At 39.1% G+C, this 20,000-nt stretch overlaps 1 protein-coding gene across 25 annotated transcripts in view; it reads left to right on the plus strand.

Annotated features, from left to right (window-relative positions):
* EBF3 (early B-cell factor 3) overlaps positions 1–20,000 on the plus strand; it is a 156,719-nt gene that overhangs the window by 122,885 nt on the left and 13,834 nt on the right. For all 25 annotated transcript variants that reach the window (XM_018559426.1, XM_018559427.1, XM_018559419.1 and 22 more), the window contains one exon: positions 15,936–16,024. In XM_018559426.1, the coding sequence (XP_018414928.1) occupies positions 15,936–16,024 (89 nt within the window). The remainder of the gene's footprint in view (positions 1–15,935; positions 16,025–20,000) is intronic.

The raw sequence follows: 20,000 nt of genomic DNA on the forward strand, positions 1-20,000 counted from the left end.
AAGGCTTTCCCAATTCCCCCATCCCCCCCCCCCCCCTTTCCATGCAAATGAATGCAGAACATTTCTGTGCGTTATATTTTGGAGGCTGGTTGGATCACCTGTGGACAACCTTAGTCTTTGTATCGCCATTATACTCAAGACACTTTGATCTAGCCCTGCCCCTAAGTACTCCATACTCCACTTTTAATATTAAAGGAAGTTGCTGTCATTTTCATTGAAGGAATATAGGAGCTGTGATTGTTGACTTGCCTTTTAAGATGCAAGGCTGTTCTTTAACGCTCTGCATGGACCCTGTGTTTGGTCATAATACTTGTTTGTACTAATCCATTAAGCACTTTTGGAACTGAGACATATCCTTCTCTGCCCTTTGTGTATACATTTTGCTTGCTGTCACAAACATATACATTTATTTTGTGCCAGTTGGTGGTTTTAGTTTTGCTTTAAAGCTTCACTTTGGTGCTTTTCTTTATAAGCTGTTAAGCCAAATTTGAACTGTGTGTGTGTGCCATTTGTGCTGACTTATAGAGGTACAGAAATAAAGAGAATGATCAAAGCCTGTGGGGACACAGACTGTACTGCCTCAAGTAGCTGGCTATTGCTATCTGTTTTGTGTAAATGGGTTAATGATGTCTTAAGTCAGTTTAATAGAGGTGTCCTCACGCACTGCTTATCTTTATAGCTTTTTTTTCTTTTTTCAGACAGGGGTTGTCTGCTATTGATTAGGCTATTGGTGCTTTTGACATTGAGCTGTTAATGTGAGGGTTCTGCCTGGTGTCATAATACCTGTGTTGCTTTATCTTCTATATAGTTCTGTTTATGTAGTCTGGGTATTTTACTGTGTAAGTGGGATTGTAAGGTAGTGACTGCCCTCTAATAAGGGCCATCTATTCAGAACAAACATATTCTCTGAGGCTAGTTGTATATACTGATATGGGGTAAAGAAATAGTGCTTGTTGGCCATAGAAACAAACTACGCATACTGCTTAGGGACCAAGGTCAGGCCTCTGATTACAACACATACTACTTACCCCTGGCTTTCATTTATTGGCCCCTAGGTTGGCAGAATAGGTATCATTCATAAATACTGGATGAGGTTAGAAAATAAGTAGATCTGATTGGTTGGCATTGTTGAGATCATTGACATATTGGCTGATGAGTGATTAGCATAAAAATGTGGTCAGCATTCAGATGCAGTGCATGTCTAGTGAAAAGGATTTTTTTTTTATGGATGTTGGTCACAAAGATTTCCCAGCATGTTGAGAATATGTTCATGTGTCTGTTATGTGCTTTAAACAAGTCTTCTACTATATAGTCTGATTGTCCTAGGTTGCAAGCATCAGTATGTATATGGGCAGAGTAAACACTCTTTCCTATCCTTCAGCCTTGTATCAATCGAGGTGGTCAAGGAGGTGGGGGCAATATAGGTGCCTCAGCCTCTAGCAACCCAAAAAACAACTCTCGCTGTTATTTTCTAGTGGACTTTAGTGGGAACTTTTATATTCCTTTAACACACACACACACACACACACACACACACACACACACACCACACATATATATATTCTATATCTTACACAGTAACAGGATTACATTATAATATTATTTTCATTAAGGCAATCACTTTTTCCATGTATTTCATAAATGATTAAATAAAAAGAGAACATTTCCCTTTTTGAAGCTTCCATGCCATTAGTCACAAGGGGCAGCTCAGTCACTTTTGAAATAAATTAGTCCCAGAGGCCTCATCTTTGTAATCCAAACAAATTCTTGTTGTAATCAGCCTGCAACCAACAGGTGGAAATTTGAGGTGTGCGTCTTTTACAATACACAGACGGAACACAACCGATTCATAATTTTCTTAAGAGTCCTCTGTCAGGCGAAGCACAATGGGATCAAATCCTCTTTTACATTTCTACACTAAATAGGTTGTAATAGGCTGTAGGTTGTAGACTTAGCAAGTCAAGGATATTAGTCCTGCTTCAACAAGCAAGGCTGCCTGCACGATGACTGATGCCTCTGCCCCTCCATGCCTTTGTGTTTCCTATGTGGCCCTCCGCACTTGGCTTAGCCTGCCGAGTCCTGTGATTGAAATTCATTGCCAAATTTATTGAGAAATTAATGAGAAAAGCTGCAAAGTATTGACTTTGAGAGGAAAACACAACTCATCTTGAATGAGGAGGAAAATGCAGCAATAATTTAGCCACTATTGATTTCGCCCTGTCCATGTATTGATCTTCATTTTACAATATTAATTTGCACCTGCGATCGGCTGCAAAGGGAACAGATTTCATTTCTGGCCCGTGTTAATGCACAAAGCATTAGGTGCACTAAAGAACCGGCGCATCACACCACCTGAATAGCACGTCTTTATTCCCAACCTCTATCTATGCACTTGTTACCGAAATAGACTAAAAATTAATTTAATTCTTTTTTTTTTGTCTGACAAAATATTAAAGCATAGCCTTTGTGAAATGCATAGCACTTCATAGCCCCGTAGGCTGTATTTCATCTGCGTGAGGAACTATCAGCAACACGAGAATCCGACCACTTCTCATCATCATGCCCACATTGGTTCAAAGTTCATGAAATTTCTATGAGCATTGATCTAAACGCATTGATTTTTTCCCAGCAGATCTTTGAAATTTTAATTTCCCAAGCATCTGAATTTCTTAAAGATGAAATGCACTGGCCGGAGAGTGTGGATGATAAAGTGAAAGACTTAGCATTATTTTCAGGCTTCTGTTTTATTTTTTTCAATGCGGGGAAGCAACAAAAAGGCATTTTGTGACATTGTGTATCCTTCTTTGTTCTCGATAAGAAATGATGTAGGATTTTCTTATCGGGGTCACTCGGCCAGTTTCATCTTCGGCTGCACGGTGCTTTAAAAGTTAAAAATATTGAATTTAGGTGTGCTGGTTCCTTTTGCTGCTATCCTTAAGAAAATGCCGCGGGTCAGCTAGAGTTTAACCAGCTGTTGCCCCACTGCTACCTCTATCTCCAACCGCGGCTGAGGACAGCTTCTGTGTACGGCAGAGGCAATGATTGGCTGTTGGAGATGAGACAGCCAATGGGTTCCTCTGCTTCACACAGAACCTGCCGCAAGTTGCGGCTGATGGGCAGAATTGGCAGTGTGCTTGTTTTGATAGAGGCATGCATGGGCTACATGTGATCTCGTTACTCCTTCCATGTTACCATTGGCAAACATAGGAATGAAATCTCCAGCCTGTTTATTAAATCTGTCACATATGCACCAAGGTCATAATGCTATAGAGCAGAGTTACATAGCTACATAGTATTTGAGGTTGAATAAAGACAGAGGTCCATCAAGTTCAACCTTTGTGTGTCTGTGTGTGTGTGTATATGAGTCCCTGTGTGGTCTCGTTTTTAAGAGTACCCCTGTATGTTATGGTCTCTGATGAAGGTATCTAAATGCTATTTGAATGATTCAATGCTCTCAGCGGATACCACTGCTTGTGGCAGCGAGATCCAGATTTTAACCGCTCTACCTGAAAAAAAGCCCATACGCCCTGTGACATAAGGAGAGGGGACATCATTGAGGGGCGGTATGTTTCCCCTCGCTTTCTATCCTATGTGCATGAATAGCGGAACCCTGACCAGGGTTTCGCTTTGACTTTGGGTCCGGATAGTCCAGCTCGGGCTTTGGGTCTCACCTGGATAGTTGATTGCTTGATGAATGCTTGTCCAGGTGAGATAAAAGGGGAAGGCTGAGACATGGTTTTGCTCTGGCCTGGGACTCAGACTTCCTTCTGAGAGAGCTACATGTTGGATGTGTTCAGAGAGAAAAAGAACTTTGCTGCCTGGACTGTTTTTCCCAGGGAAGGTGATCCCCCATTCGAGTTATACCCCCACAGCCCCTTGTGGTTAAATCTTTTCTAGTCCTTGTTACAGAGTTTACAGTAAAACGTTTATTGCAGATGTTGCCATTACCACTAAACATTTTGCACATCAAAATCATGTCTCCTAAACATTTAAGTTGGCTAATAAAGAATCCCTTTTACAAGGCAAACAGCTAAAAGTACAGTTGTAATAACATATGTGAATGGTCTTACCATAGGATTTCTAATTGTGTTCTTACCATAGGATTTCTAATTGTGTTCAGCCAGTCTTATAATTCACACACACTGCACAGCCAGGCAGCTGACACAACCTATTTCCTGGTAAAGCTTTGCAGCTTCCTGTGTCACCTCTATCCTTTTAGCCTGATTTATTGGAGAATAAATTTGCATCATTACCTCTGTCTGGTGAGCAGGGAGGTGATTGAGGAAGCTGTAAATCTGACCCAGGAAATGGTAGTAGAGTGGTTTACCGGTCTGTGCTGTCTGGCAGAGGTTTTTAGATCAGATGTCTGATTAGAAGGGATCTTCTTTTTACACTCTATAATTAATCCAGGCACTGAAAAAGACTCAACAAAAATATGTTGAATCACTATTGCTTCATTGCTTTTAAAACCTTTATCTGGAGATAGAAAATAAATATGCGTAATCGTCCAGTATTTTGTAATTGGCTAATTGCAGCTCTCAGTAAAACGTAAGTGACCTTGTTTAGCTGTTAGGAGTCCCGATTTAAAGACTTCCTTTTGGTGACATCTCATTTGAGTTTGTCTTGCCTTGTTAAAGCATCTTTTTCTCCTTTTTGTAAGAGCAAATTCTGACTTCGAGGCACCGAAGAGCATCCAGGGGGCTAAAGAGAGACATTCTATAGCAGACAATAATTTGAACACAGCAGTCTTTAACACCTGGTCAAGTTCACCTACTTACTTATCAGTAGGACATTTAATAACCACTAGGTGATATAATTGCTATTGACATCTGTCCCCCCTCGGATTTTGCCGCTTAATGTGTAAACGACTTGTCAGCAAATAGCACTTTGTCACTGAAATCACTAACACCCTCTAGAGGAATGTCTCCGAATTGAGCAATTTAATTTTACCTTATTTAATTTTTACACATTACAACCTGTGCTCATCCAGTCCAGTGGCTGCCTGCGAAGCTCAATATAACATGAAGGGTAGAAAAATGGAAAAGGAAAAAAAAAAAGACCATTGCATCTTATTTAACAACCCTTAGGATTTTTTTTTTTAATGGACGCTCTCTCTTGTCCTCTAAAAGGGATCTGCAGATGTTCTTGTTATGTAGTTACACTGCTAATGTGAAAAACTACCTCATTATGAGGATCTGTTTGTAACTAGAAAATGACTGCATTATGACAAATGCATGATTGGGAAGTTACAGGAAGATGATCATTATTGAAATGAAACTGGAACCGGTTTAATGGCTGCAAACAGCAGCTGGAATTAAGCAAATTAATGCCTTCCTGTTATTATTATTATAGCCGTTTTTTTTTCTGGTAGGAGGAAAATGTGTGTCAGTTCCAGATTCCTTACATCTCACTCCCTTTCTCTTTCCCTGGCTGCACACTTGCTAAAACAATAGCATTTCATTGCTAAAAGAAGCTGACTTCCTGCCATACAGGATCTTCCCCTTCCAGTTCCAGCCATGCACTCATAAAGCGAGGCCGGGAATGAACTCTTCTTCTGAGTTTTAATGAACATTGTTACAGAACCGAACTGTCTGTCTGACATATTTTGTAACAGTAAAGTTCTATGCAAATTTACACACATTAGTAATATTTGATCAAAGTTTTTTATTTCCAAATAAAGACTTTAAAGGGAAATTTAAAAAACATAAAAAAATTGCTGGGAGGTTGGGACATTTTAAATTGAGTCTTTGTGTACACTGTATGGTAGACATGTAAGCTGCGTAAAAATTTGGTTCGGTTATTTCGGAATTCTGGATTCGGATTCAAAATTCAATTTGGTTCCGGCTTCAGATTCGGACAAAATCCGAATTGTCATTAGCTTCGGATGAGTTTATGAATATTTATTGCGAATGCCACAGAAAACCATATACAGGTATTAATACTAAAGCTGAATCTCCTAGACCCGAATGACATTTGGAAGCTCCCGAATGCAATTTGGAAATTCGGATCCTGAATGCCATTTGGGCCATCTGGTAGCCTCACCTTTAGGATTATATGTATATACTGTATATGGCTCCCATGTTGCCGTTACAAAAATTTGTGTTCAGACCCATTTGGATGCAATAAACCGAAAAACACATCCGATTGGCCAGAAAAGTCACATGTCCGATTCAGTTTTGTTTTTGAACGAAATTCGGACGGGATCCAAAATTTGGAAATGAAAATTCGGATTCGGACACATTCAGATGCATTGGGATTCCGAAATTCGGATGTGTCCGAATTTCTGAAAATGCATCCGAATTTTGATCCGGAACTAAACAAATCTCACATGTCTACTGTATGGCACATTGGCCATGCAGCATACACACTCAGCTCATTCATGACATCGCTAAGGTGCCGTGAATGGACCAGGGAGGTTGAAACCCTTGTGTGCATGCACAGGAGTTACATCATCAGTGCCACCCAATAGCTGATGAGAATTCCCACAGAGCCAGGAAGTATCAGAAGCAGAGAAGGTGGCAGCTGGGGACAGAATGAGGGAACAACGGCACAGGAGAAGGGGACACTTGTAAGGTAAGTGTGCCATATTGTGCAAGTATGTTTGTATTGTTCACAAAACTAAAAAAAAAAAATATTGTAGGTACAACCTTTAAACACTTGCAAAGTGCTCAAATTTAGACACTTAACAGGAGGCTTGGTAAACCTTTTGCTGCTGTAAAAGGAGCCATAATTTAACGGCCAACTCTGCCCGCATCTGATATACTGTATCAGCTCAGTGTGCTTCATGGAAAGATAATGCTTGCTGTATTTTCACATCTGTCAGGGACCCTCCTAGTGAGATCGCCATACCTGATTATGCAATGGCTACAGCCAACATACAGTATATATGCTTTCACAATTCTTGGCAATGTTCTCCATAATGTTTACCCTTATTTTATCCATTCAACATGTAGTGTGTAGCTCTAGGTTGTATTCATGTAGTGTGTAGCGTTAGATTGTATCCATTCTGTATGTGGCTCTAGGTTGTGTCAATGCAACATGGGGCTCTAGGTTGTATCCATGTAGCGTGTAGCTCTAGGTTGTATCCATGTAGCCTGTAGCTCTAGGTTGTATCCATGTAGTGTGTAGCTCTAGGTTGTATCCATGTAGTGTATTGCTCTAAGTTGTATCCATAGTGTATTGCTCTAGGTAGTATCCATGTAGTGTATTGCTTTAGGTTGTATCCATGTAGTGTGTTGCTCTAGGTTATATTCATGTAGTGTGTAGCTCCAGGTTGTATTAATGCATTGTGTAGCTCTAGGTTGTATCAATGCAGCGTGTGGCTCTAGGTTGTATTTATGTAGTGTGTAGCTCTAGGTTGTATCAATGCAGTGTGTGGCTCTAGGTGGTATTAATGCATTGTATGGCTATAGGTTGTATCAATGCAGTATGTTGCGCTAGGTTGTATCCATGCAGTTTGTAGCTCTAGATTGTAAAATGCTTTGTGTAGCAAAAGGGCCAGCAGCGTACACAACTGCTACATGACCTATGGCCTCTTGGGGGGCTTAGGTTTGACCTAGATTTAAGAATGTCTTTTTACTTGCGAGGTGAAAACAACAATATGATGTGTTTCATCAATTAAAATTTCACACCATCTACTGTTGTGTGAGACATTTGTGTATGTATATAGAAGGTGTAACTAATGAGTAGATGATGTTGGGCCCAAGAGATGGCCAAGTAGATGTGCTTAAGCTTTACTTTAATACAGTAAGGCCGACCCATATTAGCAGATCCATACTCCACATTTTAATAGTAAATATGCATTGATATAATTCCAATACATCCAAGCGACCATAAACTGCATCGTATAGAGAGGTAACCGATTTACTGCAATTTTGTTCACAGTTGACCTTGAAATATGCAATGTTAGCAAACTATTTACCCAAAAGAAATCTACCATTTATTATATGCAATATGAAGGGCCGCATTAATAACACGTATGGCTAATGTGTATGTTTTTCTTAAATCTGCAAGCCGATAGCCCAACACTGAAGTCACCTGCCATGTTGTCTTCGGCTCTCTCAACGTGAACTGACATCACACGCCGTTAAAATTTCATCGATTGTGCCGTGATTAATCCCCCAAGTACATGCAAGTGACTTAAATATTTAGCTTGTTTCTCCTGTTATGACTTTGAATGCGCAGAGAGCCGGCAGATTAACTCCAGAGCACTCAGAAGTATTTAAATATGTATCGTTTTTGAGTGTCGGGCTGCTTCATGGCGGAAGAATCATGGAGTATATTTGGTCATGTCAGACCCTATTTGTACGACCCACTGTGGATGTTGGCCTGCCTCTGATAACAGGGTATCTGCTTCTTCCAGGGTCTGCCTGATTGCTTGCCTCATTTGGCATGGAATGTGATTCTAGCCGTTTCAACTCCCCCTGTTCATTCAGGTTTTTATTGCTATGTAATTTTCCTATTCTAAAATAGCAGCTCTCCAACCAAAATGACTATGCATTAAGCCGCACTAGCCTGCTCAAATGGATATTAATACAGTTTATCTCTAAAAGGACGAATAATGTATTTCAAACAGATAAAAGGCCTCCCATTAAATGAGGAATGTTAATATCTTATTGCATAGTTAATACAGAGATATTTCACAAGGGAAGCCTGCTTTATGGCTTCAGATACAAGAGGCTGGAAATCTGTCATGCCGGGAATGATACCATTGTCCCTCTATTCAGAGCTCTATATGCCGAATATTATTCTTTTTACTCTAATTAGTGTGCTTTTACCGAACCGCACAGGCTTATTCAACGTGGCAAAGAGCGATGTACAGAGTGCAGTAAAGCAGCCCAATCAGGATTCCTCTTCCACTGCAATTTGATCTGATTGGTTGCTGGTGGTTACTGCACTTTGGACATCATCGTTGCTCTTTTGCGCTGCCTTATTGAATAAGCTTGACAATGATAGCAGCTCTTCAAAGCATGTGTGTAAAAAGCAAGACTTAAAGGCTAGGGATTAAAGGAAGAATTACGTTTGGGAGAGATACACAGGCACTTGAGTACAAGGCAAAGGCATTATTCGCGTAGCAGTGAAAGAACCCATACAACAGTGGCGTAACTATAGCCATAGCAGCCCAGGTGGCTGCTATGGGGCCTGGGGGTGGAAAGGGGCCCCATTAGGTTGTTAAGACAAATGAAACATAGAACTTGTGAAGATAATGCAGTACTATATCATAAAGGGTTGGAGTGGTTGCAGTTGATGACAACCCTAATCCTCTGTACAGTCTACAGTTTAGGAAAGTTGAGATCAGATGCACAAGAGGAGTCTTTGGGATCTTGGTGTCATTAGTCACAGCTCAAAGAGAGGTCATCAGGGGGACTCCATGGGGCCTCACAGCAAAAACTTGATGATCTGTAGTTACGCCCCTGCCTTAGATGTTGATGAATGTCCAATACTGTTAACAATGAGATGTAGGTTGTCATTGTCTAATGTGCATTAAATCTGTCTGGAATAGTTAGTAGGTTGAGCCACTTTTGAAAATACCAGCTGCCTGGCTGCCATGCTAGTTATTTGGTTCCAGGAATGACCTGATGGAAGTATGCAGATCGGGTGTGTTGACTTCACTAGCTGCATACTTGTTACAGGTCAGTACCTTAGTACTAAAGCCAGGGACAGTCAGGCAGACTGGTTTTCAGGTAAGAAAGTGATGACCTTTTATAGACTCTGTCCTTACTTTTTTTTGGACCTTTTGTTTAAATGATGACCTGCCCATTAATCCCTTGCAACAGGCATGGTATACCTGTGTTGTTTAGGATGACCATGCTCCCTGAGGGCAGGATCATACCATTTTCCGGAACAGATCTGGTCTGGAAAATGGTGTGAACTTGCCCGCAGTTCCAGTGCATTCCAGACCAGACAAAATGAGACAAGCAGAATTTTTATGGTCTGGTCTGGAAAGGAATGCGCTGGTGTGAACAGAGGCATGAAATAGCATAGGGATACATTAGGATGCAGTTTGGATCCGGAAACAATCTGGTCTGGTCTGGACATGATGTGGTGTAAATGGGCCCTGAGTGTAAGGAATGAGAGTGAGCCGGTTGCAGATTTAACCACAACTCGACTTTAGGAGGTCAGACTCTTTAAAGTGCATCTTTTCACAAACTGAACCCACATGTAAGCCATCTCAATAAACAGAGGTCATGCTACTGTCAAATATTAGACCATAGTTATAGAAAAAATGGGGGCTTAGTATTGCTACACATGCTTTTTTTTAATCTGGGGTTCATTTGCCTTAAAAAAAAAAATCCATTAACAACCTTTACAAAATGGTATTTCGAAGTGTCGTTGCTAAATGGGTTTTGTACATGACGCTGGAGTAATATTTGCACTGTGTAGAATGACACGAGATCCTGACATTTGATGACTACCTTCAGCGCTTCCTACAAGGTCATGTGACACTCTGAGATAGAGAAATAGGGGCACGCATACTTTATGATAAACACATTCTGCTCTATTCTTTCATGTACTTCTTCTGCAGCCATGACTCTTAAGTTACCCAAGGCTCCTTTCTCTAATTATCCACGAGGTCAGTAAGCAAAATTGGGAAGAAGCTGGGAGATCAATACAAATTATCCCTGAGCAAACCAGTGCTGACAGTTTGAATTGCAGCATATGTTTACCCAAAATCAGGCAATTTATCTTAATATCAGCAAAGTAATGCAGTGCAGGTGAAAGGTCAGGCAATCTCTCCACCTCATAATTACCCAGTTCTAAAACAGGAAAGTGGTATTGATTGGCCTAGCTCAGTACTGTGTGACTAGGACGTGCCAGTGCCTTGCCCTGGCTCTGCTGGACTCTTGGCTTGTAAACTCGACACGCTAAGGATTTATTAGATGTGTGGAAAAGGTCTTGTGCTTCCTACTTCACTTTGAGCTTTTGCCAAGGAAATTTCTTCTCCTCCTTATTTTGTCTAGCAGCAGGGTGGAACATCATTGTTTGTTTGTTTATTTAATTTAGTGAACTCTTAGTTGCAGTCCATTAATTAGAAGCTCAATTTTTAATGCAGAAATTGTTTTGCAGTTATATTTTTTACTTTTTTATAAACAGCGGGTGTATTCAGTAGCAATTTCTAGAGAACACTGGGCCACTAGTACCTACCCACAAGGAACTTTACAGCCCAATGCAGTCAACCAGAGAGACATCTAGATATAGATATGTATGAGCTTTAGTCACCAGTCCACTGTCAATACTATTTCACCCTCCCTGTGCCCACAGAAACAAAAAGTGCAAACTCAATATGGCTGTTTAATGAAAAGTTTTAAAATAAAGCTAGTGGAAGGAACGTTGTTCATGGGGACTATATGTTTCAAACTTGTCCTGGCAAACACAACTTAAATCAGAACTCTAGATCTTTTTTACACCGTCCCCTGAAACTCTTTTTTTTTTTAATTACTTTTTTGGGATTTTTTGGCCAGTCACATAACATCCTTGGTTCTTATTCATCTTCTCCCAATGGTGGCCCCGGGTGGCCTTCAGTATTGGAGAGGACAGCTGATGTTATGACAGGAGTGTAGCTCTCTGCACATGTATTGTGAGCTCAGGTCAGCATGGTGACACCCTTACTCACAGGAAGTGGGTTGAAAGATGCTGCTGCTCATTCCACCTGGACAAGGACCAATGGCGGAGCAAAGTTTCTGCAGGTGACAGCTCACAGTGGGTGTATGAAAGTAAAAATGAAAGCATAATCATTGATGTTTAGTTGGGGCTACTTGGGACAGTATTGGTTGGAAGCGAAATAACCTGTTGTGTTTTGGGAGTGACCTGATGGGAACGGAGTAAAGTTCAACATATAACATTGTTATATACTTTTACCAGTCTTCTAAGCCTGGATAAGATCATGATCAATCATATTAGCCTGCAGGAGCAGTAAAAAAATAACCAGTGTTATTGTTTGACACTGACACATCTAAGGGCCAGAATGGGTCCCTATGACACTCTCAATTACATTTATGAAGAGGAAAACCCTGTAAGTGCATCTCAAATGTATGGAAATATCTGTTCAGAGATGAAAGCATATAGTTATTACAAGTCATAAAGCTTCTGAAAGCTTGCATTAGAGCTTCTATCACCTGTCACTAACATTTGCATGAAATCAATAGCATGAAGCCATCTATCTTTTTCTTGACCACTTTTCATCCTGCCGGCTTCATTAAGTCAAACAGTCACAGTAATTAGGCAAGCAGAAAAGATAGCTGGGCATGTTACAGAAGGATGAGAATTTCTGCTTTACTCTGCTCCCACATGCAGACATTTATGGGGCCCAGATGACTCTAAAAGTGCTCCACAGCAAGCTGAATCCTCTTATGGGTTACAAAATGAAATCTGTGATCTGATTGGTTGTTGTTGAATACACTTTTCCTCATCACCATGACATTTTTTTTAATATAAATGTCTCATCAGTAAGAGCAGAAAAGTGGCACTAAAGTGATGGCATCTATTATCATAACCTGTAAATTGCAGGTTTTTAATATGCTCAGGGTTTTAAATCCTGCATGGTACCAAAGGGAACCTGTCAGGACAGAAAAATTACACCCGTCATTGCTGACTTGATTTTGAACTCTAGGGCAATCGACATCCTTATCTTCCCTTCACTACCTAGAAAATCCTTAACCCATGTGCATGGCAGGTGACTGGACACTTCACTGGCTGCATACCTTTTCCTGCCCAATAATCAAGATGAGTATGATGGCCTCTGCGCTTGCGCTTCCAAAAAGGCAAAGGGATGGTAAGGCTTCTTTCAATGGATCCAATATTTCATTCATCAAATTCACATCAATTCGTTTATACTGAAGGCACCACCAGACTGACCAAGGTTTGTCCACTGCAGTGAGGGAAATTAAAAACACATTTCCATCCCACTGGTTTTCGGATTTCCATGAAGTTTACCTGTACAATTGTTCTACAAAGCAGCCAACCACAGACACACATCTACTACTGTCTGTGTTTGGTGACCTAAAGGCTCCTTTTTTATATTGTTCTTCCTCGATTAAGATGTTGTCCTTTTACCCAGTGCAAGCCCAACATATTGCATGAGACCACGGATTTGCACACTTGTGTAGGCCTATAGCATGACAAATTGTCCCCTTAGTCAGCTTTGACAGCTTCTGATGATTAATAGCCTGATTATGAAGTGGGTCCTATATATATATACAGAATATGCATCCGAGAGAGTTAAGACTTCTGCCGTGTCACAGATGCAAAGGCGTTCATTGAGAAGCCTTTACTATGTACAGCAGAAAGAAAGAGAGAGAAGGCCAAAATCTCAGCAAAAGCCGTGTCATGTAAAATCAATACATTGGATCAATTCTTTATTAACAAGAAAATGTCTTACTTCACATTCCTATGTGGACCTTTGTCTCCGGAATGCATGATGGAATGTCAAATCAAATTGCAGTCTTCAACTTTCTGTCATGTTATCGAGTGTATACACGGGCGACTGTCTACGAGATAAGTGCTCCGTGTTTAGACAAATAACTCAACCACTTGTTAGAAATGGTATCTAATTATTTTGGACTAAGAAACGCCGTAATGCCAGCTGGACTAATCGATATTAAAAGAGGTGGGTTAAAAATGAAAACAGAGCCAGCGTCATAGGAGAACATTAGGAGGTAATGCCTCCCAAAAATGAATAATGTGCCCCCACCCTTACTTATCCTTAATATTGCATGTCCAATTATTTATCTAATTTTAATGATGTTAACTCATTAAAGTTATAGTGTCCCCCTTCACCATCTCCACCCCTCTCTTCCCTGTCTAATGCCAGCTCTGCCAAAAACCTAGATTTCCTAAAAGGACTTTATCTTGTTAGAGCCAAAGAGGCTGCCATTGCTGAACTCTCATTTTGAGAATGCCAGTTCCATGGATGCCAAACTTAAGCTTTGGCTTTAATGCTTTTGGAGTTGATGACCTGGAACAAGGATATAGAGAAGGAATTCTGACACTTGTGCTTATTTCAGGTCAGACATAGACAAGCAACTAGCATTTTCTTCAGGAGGTCAGGAATGGCGGCCTCCGTACTTCCCTTGTGAGAGCGTCACTTTAAATACATGGATATCAAAAGTCATAGTAGATTTTGCACATCTTTCTAGTATTACCCTGTGGCATGTTTCAACTCATCAGCCATTGCTGTCAGAGAAGAGCCTGGATTCAGCTTCCTTCAGTGAGATTGCTGGACATAAAGAAATTATCTTGGGTCACAAACTCAAGCTGTGACTTGGATATCTTCAGTACCGTAATCACTAAAAACCTTTTCAATATAGCTTTTTAAATTTGGTTACCAAAACTTTTGTAAAATACACTTTTGGTGTAATGGTCCTCTAAACTTTAGAGTTCTTGGCCTTCTTTTTATGTAACAAATGGGTAAACTAATAACGTTTTTTGCAAGCCGGACGGAAAAACTAAGCTTTGATTTATGATGCACTTGCCATAGTGGACTTGCTTGGTTAAAAATCATATCAACATTCCAAAGTAATATCCACTAATAAGAGCAGTGTTTTCATCTCAACTCAAACGCCTGGGCCTTCAGGCTTGGTTTCTGTGTTAAGTCTGGCAGGGTGGTAATAAAGCCCTGTGACTTCGTCTATAGCTTGTTAAACACAACGTGTGCAGTCGAACACTCCTGATCATGATTCATGCACTGTACACAGCAGTATGTGTCGCTGATTTACGACCAAGCGCAGTTCATAGTCAAAATTACAATTTGAGGGGGTAGGAGAAAAAAAAAAGATTAATTACTATTTGTGGCCTGCAATTTCACAAGGCTAGTGGATTGCAGCAGTAGAATGATATGCCCTACATCAGTTTGTAGTCAGCCATTCACAGATTATTAAAGCTTTGCAAGATTAAGTGCACCTCCTGCTAGGTTTGTACTCAGGCAATCTGCTAGACAAGAAAAAAAAGAACCACTGGAATAAATCCAGAAAAGGCAATAGTCAGGCATATGTCATAATTGCAAGTAACCTATAAATCCATTCCACTAGTATGAAAAGCATGGGTTGATATAGTCCGCACACCCATGCAATACGAACTATGGCCCGCAGACATGCTCTTTAGTTTTACTTTGTTGTTTTTTTATTATCCAGTGATGCACTAAAGACTAGCAGGCCGCTGTTTTAGAATGTCTTCCCTGATAACCAAAAAAAAAAAAAAGAAAGAACCATTTAAGTCAAAATTAAAATTCTTCAAATTGGCACCTATATATGTAATCTGTAGAGATGTGGATGCTCTAACAGGTGTAAGGTGCAAAAGCAGAGAGTGAGTAAAGGTAACAGGTAGTTGGTTCATTGTGGTCACCATGAAAGGTGGTTATCAACTGATTTTTGAATGACCATAAAGAGGTAATACTGATTTATCTATCTATCTATCTATCTATCTATCTATCTATCTATCTATCTATCTATCTATCTATCTATCTATCTATCTATCATACAACACGAGAGTGAGTAAAGGTAACAGGTAGTTGGTTCATTGTGGTCACCATGAAAGGTGGTTATCAACTGATTTTTGAATGACCATAAAGAGGTAATACTGATTTATCTATCTATCTATCTATCTATCTATCTATCTATCTATCTATCTATCTATCTATCTATCTATCTATCTATCTATCATAAAAGCAGAGTATTGTACCATGTTCGCCATCCATAAAGGTAGACAGTGAGTTAAAGTGATACCATTTGTTGGCTAACTCAGTAGAAATAAATGGTAGAATCGGGTTTCGAAAGCGTTACAATCTATTAGGTTAGCATTGTATGAGTTAATCTATTGTTGGCATTGGTGTAATTGGTGTAGACTATGTCACAGACTGTAGCTGAATACCATGTATTTACATCTGTTTTCTGTGTATATTTCATATCGTTCTAAGCCTGCTGTAAACCTTTGTTTTCCAGCCCTGAATGAACCAACCATAGACTACGGATTTCAGAGATTACAAAAAGTTATTCCAAGGCATCCGGGAGATCCTGAAAGGTTACCAAAGGTTAGTTACCTATAGTTACCTAAGGGTTGTAATTTACTGTTTTCAGTTCATCAATAATGGTCACTCATTATGCACAAATTACCAATGTAGTGTCAACCAAAGGAGATTGTTTGGAAGTGCAGTGGTTCACTAATTGGATAAATGACCATATTGCCAGTGAGTCTGACTCCTCTTATAACGAAGATGATGTATTCCTGTTTCCAATTTATTAAACAAAGTTTTTATTCAGTTGTTCTTGTCCCACACCAGGGGACAAGAAGGGCTTTGACTTCCTGCCACATAACAGATCTATTCTATGGAGATTTTTTTAAACCAGAAATCGGGATCTAAACCACCAGTTGCCTTACTATAAAACTATAAAATTAATTGAGTCATGAAAACTGTGTAACAAGGCAATGTTTCCTATGAATGAATTAAACAATCTGTAGTAACAGATTTCAGAACTTTAGTATTTTCATATTATCAATAATGTAGCCCAGTTTGAAGAGGTGCTGCCCCTAGGTCCATTGCAGTGATTCTCACTAATTTAAAATCAGTAGAGTTATTATTTGGGCAGTTTTATGTCCCAATGTGATCACTGTCCAATGAAACGCTTTTCTTTACTTTTTACTAGTTTACACAGACTTGTTTCAGAATATCTTTTTTCCTAATATTCCATCTATTATCTGTTCTGCTAGTTATGAAGGGCTCTAGTACCCCTAGTAGTAGTAGTAGCAAGATTGCTATTGCTCACTGTTAAAAAATATATAACCAATACTTTCGTATTTCTCGTTTTCCCCATTGTAGTGCAGTTTTGATCTTCTCCTATAGAGAAACTGCTGAGTTTGCATTGCAATGGCCACAAGAATTTAAAAAGTAAAAGTGATTTCTACACAGTATCAATCTGTCCCACACCCCTGTGATTTGTCTTTGGATGTGACAGATTTACTTTTACCATCTACTTGTGAGGAAGAGCCTTGGCATCGCTGTCAGCCTCCAGTGTGATTTCTAATGTCTTCTACATTGTCCAGATTGGGGCATAACATTGTGTCTGCATTGAAATGGAGATATTGGCATCTCCTCTTCAATTTCAGATTATTCCAGTAACAAATCTCAGAGTTTCTGTAAGTAGCGGCAGAATAAATCAAAGATTGCACTCCTTCAAGGGAAGGAAGCATCATACAAGTATTTCGATTCTGCTAGGAGAACATAAACTTCCTGCATAATGAAATAGTTCAATTAAACATTTTCCACTCCAGTAGCCTGTAGTGATTTCCATCTAACCAGCCCCACTCTGATCTGTGATTATGTGACTCTTGTTTTCCTTTCATTTTCTAAAGCTCGATTCAGTTTAATCTTTTGTTTACAAAGGTTTTGTTATAAGTCCCCGACTTAGCAAGCTAGCAAATTAAGTCCACATATTAATATCTACAGGGACTTTTCATTTAAATGCACTAGATTAAAAGAAAAAAAAAAGAAAATGCTGCCTGGCTTGTTTAGACCCATCATGAACATAACATAGGCTTGATAAGATGTATATCATTAAAGATAAGTGGTTCTTATAGATATTGTTCTCTGTTTTTTTTATAACGGACTGTAAATAATCAATATTTACTTTCATTTGTTCAGACACATTATTTGAAATAATTACTTATTTTTAGCTTCTTATGTGGCTTCACACATTTATTTATTCCATGCATCTCTCTGTGTTCTAGAATCCTTTCCTAGCTGCTCTTATATGACATTACGGCTGTTGATGGGAGAATTCTATTCTGTAACTGGCAATAGGATTGCTTCCGTCAATCTGTAGTTTTTGAAAAACAAGAGGAATAGTCATTAAAATAGTTGGTAGAACAATGCATATTTTTTGCTGGCAAATATCCAGTAAACTGGGTTTTTGTATTTACCATCCTCTGATGTTTTTGTATAGAATTTATATGACTGGTAATGAACAGCCAACACATAAATGTCCTGGTATACATATCCAGCTATTTGCCACCCCATAATTGTTGCTTTAGCAGTGATCAGTTGGACAATTAATTTAAAAAAATCCCTTATTTTAGACGCTATTTTTATTACGCTATTTTTTTATTTTATAAATCCCATTGTATGCACCAATAATTTTCGTGTCATCAACTGCCATATTTCCCGCCTGTGCTTATTTAGTATATACATCTTTTTGGCTGTTCAGCAGAAAGACCTACACCCCAAAAGACAATGCGCCATTTATAGTTTGTTGGAGGCTGATTCTTGGAAAGCTATGTGCTAGATGAGTTAAAAGTGGGAAACCAGAACATAGCAAACCAAAGTTAAGATTTTTTTTTTTAAATAAATAGAACACAACCTTCCACAGATGAAATTCCATCTTGAATTTTAAGAGTAAAATAACAAACAGTTTAGTGACCAACTGGTTAGCACTTGCAGTTCTGAAAAAGATCAATGCACAGAGTTTGTATTTTCTTACCATTATTGTATGGGGTGCTGTGGTTCTTCCCACAATTCAAAGGCATACTAGTAGGTTCATTGGATTCCATCTACTTCAGCCTGTTGAGTGTCCACATTTGTAGGACTAATTCATGGACATTAGATTGTAAGCTCCTTTTAAAGTAATTTCTTATACTGATGAGAATGATTCAGTGTTCTTTTTAAGACTCTAAGGAATAAGTTTGTGTTCTATACGTGAGTAAAATAACTGCATAAGTGGCTGATTATCTCAATAATTTTTTTTTCTCTTGCATATATCGTTTTTTCTGTTATGCACCCCAGCAGGCAAGCATATATCACAATGTCAAGTAAGACAGATCAATACTAAGGAGTTTGAGCCAAAGAAAACAGACAAGATTTGTGAATATAAATCACATTTATCACAATCTAAAGAGAAAGTCTAAAGCAATCTTTTTCCCCCAGATTGTTTCATTAGAGTGTGCAAGGTGCAGTGTGTACCAAAAAAAAAATCTCTTACTTTATTTTTTTCGATTCTAGTGCCATTATGCACCAAATTTCCATTCATCCAAATACAATGCAAATAATTTGATGTGATAAATACATGGGACTTGGAGTACAAAAGTTCACCCCAGACCATAAAAATGCAAACCGTAAAACGCACACTGTTAATAAATTCCTGCCAACAAAATGTAAAACTTAGAATGCGCATTTCTTCGTAAGCTCTAGAATACGATGACAGGCCACTCTAGCCTGGTCGACCACCATTACTTGGCTCTTTTAATTCAGGTGAAACAGTATTGTTCAGGCTCCATCTAAAACGGCCACTGAATGAGATGAAATCTAGCAGTTTCAATAAACAACATAAATATTTGATTTTGTTCTAATGGACCCAAATGTGGAGTTCAGCGGCATGTAAATTAAACTGCCAAGTGATTCATCATTGTTAAGCCAGCCGTCTGAGCTTGGTTTACAAGGGTCACGGTGGTTCCTAAGTAAAACAGCAATTGGCCTTAACATACATTTTGAATGAAAAAAGAAAAAGAAAATGGAATGAAGAGAATCAGCTGTAAGTGTCAGAAGCTGAGGAGAAAAAATAATAGCAATGAGATGGGATTGTGCAGATGTAAAACATGTATCTCAATACAAGCCTGCCTGGATGAATGCTGACTTCATCCCAGACTTGATAATATTACCACATTATTGATTTCTTTTTTAGTTTTTTTTCCTCTTCTGAAGATGCATAATGTACAAGGCTTGATGGGTAATTCTGCTGTGGACAGAAAACCAATAAGGCATACATGCGCTGCTTACAATGTACACTACAAAGACAAATACCAGTTTGATACAAGCTTCTGTTTCATCAGAACAATGGAAGATCTGATATTTTTTAGCATCAATTATGTATATATTTTCCAGCCTACTGGAAGATATTTGTTCTTTTGTCTATTATTTGGCCTCGTGACATCTATTTTTCATTGTTGGCCATACACAAAAATCAGTTTAAAAAAAAAAGTTTAAGCCTTCGTCTTGCTCGGTAAAGGTAGAGTTAGAT

This window comes from Nanorana parkeri, unplaced genomic scaffold, assembly GCF_000935625.1.
Source record: "Nanorana parkeri isolate BGI_ZX_2015 unplaced genomic scaffold, ASM93562v1 scaffold393, whole genome shotgun sequence".
In the NCBI taxonomy this organism is placed as follows: Eukaryota; Metazoa; Chordata; class Amphibia; order Anura; family Dicroglossidae; genus Nanorana; species Nanorana parkeri.